General features: G+C 32.5%; 1 protein-coding gene across 1 annotated transcript in view; it reads left to right on the forward strand.

Moving 5' to 3' along the window:
• LOC129224869 (potassium voltage-gated channel subfamily H member 7-like) overlaps positions 1-7,979 on the forward strand; it is a 93,034-nt gene extending 85,055 nt beyond the window's left edge. Inside the window, exons 13-14 of the mRNA XM_054859415.1 lie at positions 1,568-1,721; positions 7,701-7,979. Of these exons, the coding sequence (XP_054715390.1) occupies positions 1,568-1,721; positions 7,701-7,979 (433 nt within the window). The remainder of the gene's footprint in view (positions 1-1,567; positions 1,722-7,700) is intronic.
• Positions 7,980-11,936: the final 3,957 nt, after the last annotated feature.

Raw genomic sequence — 11,936 nt, forward strand, 5'->3', positions numbered from 1 at the left:
ATCTCCTTTTTACCATAGACGGTGCCTCTCTATGTAAATATTTCTTTACTCTATGATTTAACCTAATATTGGGTAGGAGAACGGACAGGCAATATTTATACGACATGGAATTACAGGACAACAAATCCTAAAACAAATGATAGCCGGTCCCTGAGACCCTTATGTGAAAATAGTCACTTATGTGTTCCCGTTACGTAACGTCACTGTAAAGTCATCAATGGTTTTCAGCAACTTCTAGATGTCAGTCCATGGCGATGCGACGTTACAAAGTGGCATTGCACTGACATCTTCATAATTTCACCAAGTGACTAGTCACAGATTAATTGTAACAACAACGCGGCAGTGAAGTCACATAGTGTCCCAGCATGTCTCCTGGGGGTGAGACATCATAACTTTATCACTTAGTGACTGTGACCATCGTGATGTCCCCGCAACTTTGCGGTGGCATGTGCGTGAGGTATTTTTGAGCTGAACTTTGAGCAAACTCCACTTTACCCGATATTAAGCAGAAAAACTGATGGATAGGAAGTGGAATGAAATTCGAGGAAAATTAATTCTAAATCTTTACTTAGAACGACCTTAAAACATGTCACGCTTTATTCAGAGGGTAGAGAGTAATTAAGTATTAGAAATTGATAAGCCTAATAAATATAAAAACAAGAATCAAACCTCAAATTTTATCAATTTGTTTTAATTTTTTCTACATACACGAATGTATGTTCCTTGTATATCTAAAATCGAAACCACCGATCCATGTGGTTGTTGTTTTGTTTAAGCACTGTGGACACTCCACCGCAAATGAACAGAACACAGAGAAGGAAATTAAAAGTCTTAAGCGTCGTCTTCTTATTTCTTAAATAATAGAGTGGACTTTTTTTTTCCACAGAGCCCATATAAAGCTTAGTTTCAGCAGGAATTTTGCTAGCGATAAAAATACGTAACATTAATAATGGCGAAAATCTATGTTATTAGTAATACTCAACAAACCAGCGACTCCTCTCTTTATTTAAAGAACAATCTAGTCTAGGTTGTCCCTACGCGAGTTCAACAATCAGGCTTGAACAAAACAAAATCAGAAAACTTTTGCGGCAGTTGCGGAAAAATAAACAAAAAGGAGACATTTTAAATTCCCCGAACCCCGATTACAGGAAAAACAAACAGCAAGAAATTTATTTCCTCATATTCGAGAAAAAAAAATGCCAACAGATCTTTCTTCTCAATGATTTTCTTCACGCTACAAACTTGAATAAAAGCATTGTTGGGGAAGGTTCAGATGAAACACTGAATAATAATTTGAATGGAGAAAAGCCTTCGAAAAATAGGGATTTTATGTCGACATATAAGAGTCATAATGAATAGTTTTTAATTGATACCTCCGCTGATTATTATCGGAGAATTGTGTTAAATAGCGAAACATAAAGACGGGAAAAATACGAATCTATCGATACCTGGTTCGATGGTCAGTTCACTCGTTCGGGAGAAGTAACTTAGACATAGATACATACGCTCAATTTTTTATTATATAAGACTGATTGAAATATCTAATATCGTTTCTTTATCGTTCTAGATCTCAAGAAGAGCTTGTGGATGATATTCCAGAGGCCATAGCTGAAGAGCCGGCAGTCCTTCCTTCTCAAGCCAAAACCGTGCCTCCCTCTCCGGTGACAGAAAGCGTTCCACTATTTCCGGAGAGGTGTCGATCGCAGCCCCCTCTCAACAAGGTACGACGTTCTCGGAGTATTTTGGGAATCAATACACATAAAAATAAGTGCACGGGAGTTTATTTGCGTGTATGCTCTGTGTACAAATCCATCAGTGCAAATCGGGTCTTCGACAAACTCGGAACAGAGATACTGGGATGCACAAAATTTCACATAAGGTATACTCTAAAAACAACAATTTCAAAAATGACGAAAAAGTACTCAAAATTGAACATATTGCGAGTCAAAATGGCTCCGACTACGTGGTATTCAAATTTGAAACGTTCAAATACTCAGCAAATACTCAAATCAACATGTGTGCTCATTTTTGAGGTATTTGTGCTTATTTTTGAAAATGTAATAATTTCAAAACTGAGAATTATGTACTCATTTTTGAGTATGAAATACTTCAGCACACTATTTGAAAACAAGGGTACTCATATTTGAAACAAAAAGTTTCAAAAAAGTTTGAAAGCATGAATGTACTCATTTTTTTCAGTGTAAAACACCAGTAGTGGCCCACTTCAAGTTTACTTTTGTACTTTGAAGAAAGAAATGAACAACAATAATGTGATTTTTTGTTGGTGCTAAATGTAACTATCATATTGAATCAATCTTATTCATCATCAGTTATTTGAATTTAAAGTAAGTAATGTAAAAATACTTCGGATGGGAGACTGTCAGATGGCCACTACTGAAATTTTTAGATTTTGGAGTAGCCACTGCTGGATTAAATTTGAGGTTTGAGAAAAAAATTGATAAAAATTGAAAATCTGGTACTTTTAAAAATTGGGAAGATTTAGAAAGCGTTGGTCTATAAAACGCTCATTGAGAGGTGGCAATTAATATTGTAGACTTACAGTTTAAAAATATACTTCACTGTGGATACTACTAGTGCATTTTAAACCACTACTTTTGGCCACTACTGGTATTTTACACAGTGAGATTTTTAAATTAAAGAATGTTCCAATCGTTTTAAATTTACATTCAGTCGCAAAAACTGAATAAAATTGCTCTTTTCTAGATGAAAGAATTTCCGTACCGTTTCGAAATTTATATCAAGTTAAAGCCCGTAGAAATGTAATACCAGATGAAGTTTTTTTTAAGCTCTAGGGCTAAATAGAACAGTTGGAATATTTGTCTCTTATTAATTGATTCGAAAATACTCAATTTGCCTTAGACAACAATGTTAAAAAGAAAAAGGGGTTTATCTCCAGTTTTGCCAACATTTAAAATTTCTTCCCCCTTTAATACATCAGAAGGTTGAAACTGGAAAATAAGAAAAAGGAGGAGATTTTGCGTTGGCAAAACTGGGGAGACACCGAAAAATTAAAATATAATATATGAATTATAATGAAGCATAATCTTTTAATCTTATAAAAAGGCTATTACGAGTTTGTACCTAGAAAGCGGGGTTGATTCTTTTTACAACGCCTTTACAGAGGGAATTCAATAGTTTAGTTGTGCATGAAAAATGTGGTATCAGTTTAGCTAATCGGAAACACCGGACATTAATCAAGTCTTCTATTTATAAAATCATGTAGTTAATTTACCTGCAACTAGGGATGCACCGATTAATCGCTACAAATCAGTGATCGGCCAAATTCCGCAATCTGCAGAAAAATTTGTTTACGTAAAAATTACATTAAGTATATTATTAATCTCGGATGGTGTAGCCTAGTTACATCATCTAAATGAAACAAAAGTCCAAAAAGTTCAGAAATAAATTAAAAGAACTGTTAACTTAAGTATATAATTGGAGGAAGCCTGATTGGCACAGCACCAGAGACACTCCGGAAATTGTACCCCCACGCCCCTTTTGTTTGAAAGTGGTAACGGAGCAGCTTCAGCTGATCCGGGGACCCGGAGCACCAGTGGTTGGACTAACTTAGCCCCAAAATGTCTGGTACCCATTTTAGTTGCCTCTTACGACATGCATTGGGACTATTTTCACCCCTTGGTTACCATGTAGTCACCCCGGTCAACACATGGGATACATTAAGTATACCTAGAATAAGGAAATAAATAAATGTCATTTTCTGCAACAAAAGATAACATCTAATCATAATATAATTTTATAATAATAAAAATATAGAATTAAAAAGCTCAAATTTTTTATTTTTTCCAGTGTTTATAAAACGTTTGAAGGATAATTCCTATTCATTCAGTAACTGTATTCACTTTTTACGTGCAGAATTACAACATACATTCTATTTATTTATTTTTAATCTGTACCTTTTTCATTCTACAAAAATTTCGGTATTTTTTAAGGGGTTACAGTACCTCTCAAAAATGACCAAATGATCAAAAAAACTTTTATTGCTTATTTCGAAACTAAGCACTAGTCCAAACACAGGGGAAATGTTTCATTGCTTTAGTTCAAATATTGAAAACGTTATGAGTGGTTTTAGGTCATTCTCGCTATGTGTTCTTATGCAAAAAGAAAACTTTAACTTGATTTTTCTCGATAATCGTTTTTTTTTTTTTTTTTTTTTTTTTTTTTTTTTTTTTTTTTTTGTGTGTGTTTTCATGTCATAAGAATCCCTAAGGATTTTTTTTCTATTAAAGATACAGCTTTAAAGTAATACTTTTTGCAATTAGGATAACATATTTAACAAAACTGTGCAATGGATAAGCATTTTATAAATTACTCAAATGTTTAGAGCATGTTACACCTTTAAAAACCAAATTTTTTTGAAAAAAATTACGATTTTTTACGTAATTGATCGCAGAAAATTTTCTAGTAAACACAAAAGCAAATGAATGCACAGATTTTTAGAGATGATGATTGTGACCGTTTAGCAAAAAACTTTTTTTATATTAGTTTAAAAACCAAAAAGCCTTAGGGATTTTTAAAAATTGAAATTTCCCCAAATGTTTTAAATTTTTTAAAAAAGTAAGCAATATTTTAAATTTTTTAAAATAAATTATTGATTACAAAGTAAGTAAACATGTTATGGTTTCAACGAAAAATATAATTTACTTAAATTGAAAAAATTGCTTGAAAGGTACTGTGACCCCTTAAATATGTTTTGATTTTCTTTAATTTATGAACACTCTGAAGCAGTATTTTATCTTAATTTATCTGTTTAACATAGAACTGAACAATTATCATGTATACAATGTAAAACACATCTCATGTGTCAATACTTATCTTCACCCCCTACCTTTAGCATCGTGTTTTAAGATTGTCTTAGAATTTCGATAATGTTTTAAGGCCTGCATTAAAAGGCAACAAATAGTAAAAATATATATATATATATAAAACTAAAAGTGTATATGACTACAAACTAAAAAATTTTACTTTCAAATATAGCTAACGACAGAATAAAGTTTTATCAATAATAAAAAGAGAATTCGCTACACAGAATTTGAATAAAATTTTGAAGCATTAATGTTAAGAAAAATTATGAAAATGGGAGAAAATAAATAACTACTCACAGAAGTAAACAAACTAGTATTATAAAAGCACTTAATTTTGGGAAACGTACTTTTCGTGAGAATGAAATTTTCAGCGATTTCGTGAGCAGAAAATTTCACGAATTCCATACAAACAAAACGGAAAGTTGATTGCATATATAAATTTGAAATACTTCGCGAAGCTTAAACTTTCGCAATTATGAAGGACGCGTGAAAATCGAGAAAATTAAAGCTCGCTAAAATAAGTGCTTTCACAGCATCTAATTCTTAAAAAGTCGAAATTTTAATTTAAGAAAAACGAGCTGATGTGTGCATCACATGACTTCCTTTTACACCAATTTAATGCTATTTCCCTATTATTGCAATTTTAATGGGATTCTCTCTCTAACTCTTTAAATATCACTAGCAATGGCCACATTGAAAGCAGATTTAAAAAAAAAAAAAAAAAAAATCGCCAAATTTTTCGCCAAGTTGGCGACAAAACTTGGCAACCAAAAGACTGGCGATATATCGCCAAGTGACCGCCAAATTATAACACCACTTGAGTTTGCATCGAAATTAACAATGATTTCCCCCCAAAAAGGTGCAAAAGACCCCTTTAGAAACACCCGAATGCAACCAAAATAGGAGGTGCACAACTAGACCCCACTACGAATCTATGTACCAAATTTCAACTTTCTAGGACATACCATTTTTGAGTTATGCGAGATACATACGCACATACGCACATACACACATACATACAGACGTCACGAGAAAAGTCGTTGTAATTACCTCGGTGATGGTCAAAATGGATATTTCGCGTGTCTATACATTCTTAGGCACTTTTCCGCATGTGGTCGAATCGAAAAAAAAACTCAACATTCATTTGGGGGTGAGCAAAATGGAAATTAAGGGCGATTTTTGAGTGAAAATTTTTTCGCGAATACAATACTTCCTTTTTTGTAAAAGGAAGTAATAAAAGTTGATGGAGAAAATGTGGTATTAAAAAACAATATATTTTTCATTAATCGGCATCGGCCACTTTTACCGCCTAGTCAATAATCGGTCAATTTGCTTATCAGTGCATCCCTATTTTCAATGATTATCTTAAGCCTCCAACTCATGTAATTTGCTTTGTAAAGGAATTTCACACAAGCATAGAATTCACTCGACTCTCCGCTGTAGAACGGGTTTTACGGCGAATATAGTTACTTGACAGTGAAGCTAACTTGCAGGTACGCATAGCTCGTAACAAATTCAGCTTGTCTACTAATTATATTCTCAAAAGTTCCTTTCAAAATAAATGTTTCAATACTTTTTGAATTGTAATTGATCTATTTCTCTTCTTTTGCCTATTAAAACCATTTTAATGCAGTATTTCCCTATGACATTATCTTTGTTAATATTTCGTGATTAGAGTTTTAATCTTATAAATACTTTTCTTTTTCTGCTGTAAATTTTGTCGATTCGATAGCATAAATATGCTAGAAAATTTTGTTACATTCAGAACCGAAAATTAACAAATAAAACAATATAAATTCACTGTTTTTTTTTCAATGTCAAATGTGAGGGCATATATATACACAGTGAGATTTACTAACCTACAAATTGAAATAACTCTTTAGGTGTAGCAAATAGCATATATTTTTGCATTGAAAAGAACACGTAAAAGAAACTAGACCTGCTAAAGTTCCTAGGAATCCGAAAAGACTGGAGAAGGTTCCTAGTCCAAATTTTAGACTTTGTACAGTATGCTATTTTATGGTGTATGGTTTATCAACAGCAATTATAGTCCTTTTAGTGAGAAAAAAAATTGAAACCTATTACTATGTGCAACGAATTATTATTCTTCTCGAGAAATATAAAAGAAAAAAATTGTTCCTAATTTTTGCACAGTTGTAACATTATTCAGGTTTCATAATTGAAACTATGCAAAAAGTATAAAAAGTGAGCATGTTGAGTTTTTTTTGTCGTCGTATGGATTTAATTCCAAACTTCTCCAAACTGACTTTTAAATTCTGCGGCCTTGCGATAAACGACAGTTTTTCACAGACCAGAAAGTAAAGACCAAAATAAATCAACGCATTGACCCAGATGTTGGTATTGTACAAAAACAGGCAAACGCCGTGGAACAAAAGAAAAAAGTCCAGAATCACTTGATGACAATATTTTCCCTCTAATTAAAATTTATGCTATTAGATAGTCTTGATCTTAAGGGATCTCCACTGACATTGACAATCTGGTTACCGGTCGAACTTCTTTGTCATTTTCGACCAACCATGTGGACGAATGGTAAAATTCGTCGCATGATTGCATCGAAAATGATATGGAAGTTAATCCGAGGCGTACAAGAACCGAGCCGAATGTTTGGACAGCGATGCAGATCTACTACAGAGAAATCCCGTTACAACAAATACCAATGCAACGAAAGATCGAAATTAATGTTCAGTCTCCATTTTACTTCCACTACATTGCTTGAATTCTATTACAACTAAATTCCCGTTACTACGAACGAAATTTGCTGTTCTTTGTTGAAACGTTGTTTGTTGATTTTACTATACAACTCCTATTGAAGAATTCTTTATTTTCATCTTGCAGATTAAATCAAAGTCCGCCGAGAGCGGTTCTGTTGAAAAAATCGAGCTGCAAATCCTAACGACGCCGAAATTTTCCGAACAAGAGGAGCCTCCCAATCAAGACGAAAATTCGGCAAACAGACTCCGAGCCTCCCCGACGATCACCGAACAGCCATCCGTGAATGTTGCGCCTCACGACGTCTCTTCGTCGAAGACTGAAGCGAGGAGTCGAAGCGTCGAAGACTTACCAAAAAAGCCAAAAACGTTCGTTTTCAGAGACTCAAAGTCTTCGGACGTATGAACCAGTATTTTTTGTGCATCATATTTGTATGAATGTATTGGTATATGTATATATATGTTATATACAACAGACTTGCTCTCAATGATGATTGTGCTGTTCTAATGGAATCGTTATTTTCCAGTTGATCGTAGGATCACCGTAATGTAACACATTGGATCACAGTATCGAGAGTCTTTTGTATGTTACATGTAATATGTATATATATATACAGACGTACACATACGTACTGAAGTAAAAATTAGGGTATGCCAATAACAGTACTTGATCTCGATAAAACTTTCTTTAGTTAAAAAAGAAATATTATTTTCTCGGTTTTAAAATATTTATAAAGGACTTTCAATGATCCCTAATAATAGATTTTACCATATCACCTAAAAGGCAAGAAACATTTGGAAATATAAATTTTTAATTGCTCATTAACTCAACAAAATAATGAAATCAGTGATTATAAATTTTCGGTCAAATTACTTTCTGTCCGTATATCTCTACAGAGAAAAGTCGTGTGATTGCTATAAATAAACTTGGCACAAGTTTGGATTTTCTTCACTTATCTCGCATTTTAAAACATTTCGTAGATTATTTCTTTGGGCATACCAATGATATACAAAAGAATTTTCTTTGCTACAATAACACAATAGAGTAACATATACTTAATTTTAAAAAATGCAAGTGATCTCTATTTTTTCGCTCATTTTGTTGATTTCACTCGTTTTTATTCTACTTGTTTTGCATTAACGAAAGATATTTTTAGGGATAGTATGCACTTTCAACTTAATAAAGAAAACCAAGATTAATTTCACGATTTTTAAGTATTAATTATTTAAAACTCTTCTGAATAATTGTACAAACAAATTAATCGTTATTTATTTTTGTCTTAAAACACAAAATTAGATAAAGGTGATAAAGGGCAATTTTTCGCTAGAAGTTATAAGACAGTAATATGGAGAACACTTTTTAAACCTTCAATAGTTAAACTATTTCTGCTTTAGCCCTGGCTAATTGGCGGTAATTTACTGAATATCCATTTAATGCTGCATTTCATAATTTACCTATTGAATTCATCTATTATAATTACAACATTTTTTTTTTTTTTTTTTTTTCAGTTTTCTTTGTCCGCGTTTACAGCACAGTACAGTTCGAAGATTTGTCCCCCCTTCCTTTTAATTTAGTGAAAAAAAAAAACAAGGACATGTTGACGGCATGGCGTAGGGAATTGAGTGGTCAATGGGTCCAGATCCCTCCCTTGAAGCTCAAAATGAAGCCGCAATAATTAAAATTCAAGTTATTCCAATCCGATTAGGATATTTTTTCACTTAATAAATTTAACGTAATACTGCATATGTAAAATTTAAATAAAAAATATCTCTGCTTGAATTAACGTTTCCAATTATCAGCTTTGGCTGATTTTAGGCAGGACACCCCTCGAGAGAAATTTCTAGCTACGTCACTGTAGTTGACATATTAAGTTGGGTATCGTAGTTTGGAATTAGGAATATCGATATCAACACTTCCTTTTTCACGATTCAGTTGTTGGCTTACCCTGATGTACTCAAAACTTTATATATGTATGCATAAATTAAAAAAATACAAAGAATCTCTACCATTCAGCTGCGAAACGTTGAATTTTATGGCTGTTATTTATTTTTGTAATGTCAAAGCTTTCATTTGATCTTGTACTTAATGTGATTGTTCAAAGGTTGTTCTTATATCTCATGGTGCGTTTTCAACACTTATTCTCAATACAGTGATTTCTCTATTCATTGTAAGACTATACTTTATACCGTTTGAACTTTGGTACTATACTGTGCGATGTATTTTCATGAGAACAAACTAAGAGGCCCTCCAAATAGTTAGCTATAGGAATGAACGGAAAAAGCGTCATTTGTTCATGAGGTATCCGTTTTGATTTCATCGAGGCTTGTGACAAACGTAAGACTTTTTACAGTCATGGTTTTTGGAATAAGAAAGTAGTTTTCAATTATTTACGTTATGGTTGACTTCGTATGAGAAAGAAAGCGTTCGTGCAAAATTTGCAGTAGGCTTGCTTTTAAATGATGAAAAACATTTCATAAAATCAGTCTCATAGCTCGAATTGAAAATATTTCGATGCAAATATTTCTGTAACATGATTTTTTATTTTATTTTAGGGAAAAAGACATCGAACTTATAAAACTGAAGTGCTGGTGACGTATACAAAAGCTTTCAACGCTTTAAGCAAAAATGGACTTTTATAAAAATAAATAAATGAACAAAAAAAGAAGCATGGTTTTAAGATAAAATTCTTAAGGCTTTTTATGTTTGCTTGAGACTGGCTATAAAATTAATCATATGATAAACCAATTATATAACGTTTCTTTATCAAGAACATTTTTAATGTGAAATATCTATTGAGTATTAAGTATGCAAAATAAGAAAATTTAGTGGATTTTTTCTCTATTTCCATAACGCAAAGTTCAGTAATAAAGAATAAGGTATATGTTCAACTTAGAAAAAAAAAATTTTCCCCGCATTTTAATTTTTTTCTACTTAAAGCATTATTCATAAATTTCGCTTCGTAAAACTGCTAACTAATCACAGCTTTGAAAATTAGATTCTAACGATGACTGTCTCCATTTAGGAAAACAGTTCAATTTTGATAAGAAAATTATTTACAAAAATACTTATACTTTTTCATTAGAATAAAATAATACCTACATGTAACTTAGTTTAAAAACTAATTAACATATCACCCGAAAGAATTCCTTCGAGTTGTTTAGAATGGCATTCTTAACGTCATCAGCACTTGACGGTTCGAATGCATTTAGCGAAATTCGATTAAGAATGAACAAATAAGTATTAAATACATAGAAAGTTTATTTAGATAAGAGGTGCCACGAGAGGAGGGTTTTTAAGGGTCTGTCACTCCCCCAAAAAAGCGAGGGGATGTGTTCTATTACTAGCAACATAGATGTTGCCAGACCTAGTATAATTATACATATGCACTTTATAAATATCATATGAATCACCTCCCATCCCCAATAAAGAAATTCTGGTTGCGCACTAATTTAGATAATTGAACTTTTCCCAGGCTCGAATTCATACTTAAATATTACTTTGATAAGCAAAATGTTCACATTCAAACAAAATACTTCAATTGATCTGAGTTTAAATGATGAAATCAAAGTCGCATTCAAATCTATGCCGAGATGAGTCTTCCATACCAATGATAATTAAGACTTTCCGAGTTGAACATGGAGGTAATCAATAATGGGCTTAGAAATTCCTTACTATACATTCTGTAGCTTTGTTCAATCCGCAAACTCAGATCAAGAACATACTAAATAATAATTAGTTTAAATTTAGAGGTTTTTTTACAAGGAATGAAGACTGGGGTTTCCCCGCCCTAGAGCAAAGCTACCCCCTCCAAAAAAAGGACTGCCCCAAAACACGAATTAGTTAAACGCCCTTCCCCCTCAAAAAATATCAATGGCACAGTTTGCGCCAGCCCCTTTACACGACAGGATGGGACCAGGAATGTGTATGTAAGCATTCCTGATGAAGAAAGAAGACTTTAAAATTTTAATAGCTACTTTAAAACAATTAAATTTGATATATTTATAATAATAAATTATAAACTCTATTTCCCATTTCTGTACGAAATGTGATACAACCCATATTCTGGAGATTTGACTGCTAAGGTCAATTTTTCAAGCATATTTTACGCATTGGAAATGAGGCCTCCTAAATGGCATTTTCAAGAAGCATCACTTGAAATAATTGTTGCATAGGCAAAAATATTAAGTGCACTCACTTCTCATATTTTGTAAAAACTACCACTTATATCAGCATTATTTTGCTAGTTAAATTCAATAATAATTTATAATTGTATAGCTAATGTTATAGGTTAAAATCCATGAACGGCAAGCCATTCTTGGTCAAAATGTAATACACCTTCTTAATAAAAGGATATGCAAAGAT

This window comes from Uloborus diversus, chromosome 6, assembly GCF_026930045.1.
Source record: "Uloborus diversus isolate 005 chromosome 6, Udiv.v.3.1, whole genome shotgun sequence".
NCBI classification, from domain to species: domain Eukaryota; kingdom Metazoa; phylum Arthropoda; class Arachnida; order Araneae; family Uloboridae; genus Uloborus; species Uloborus diversus.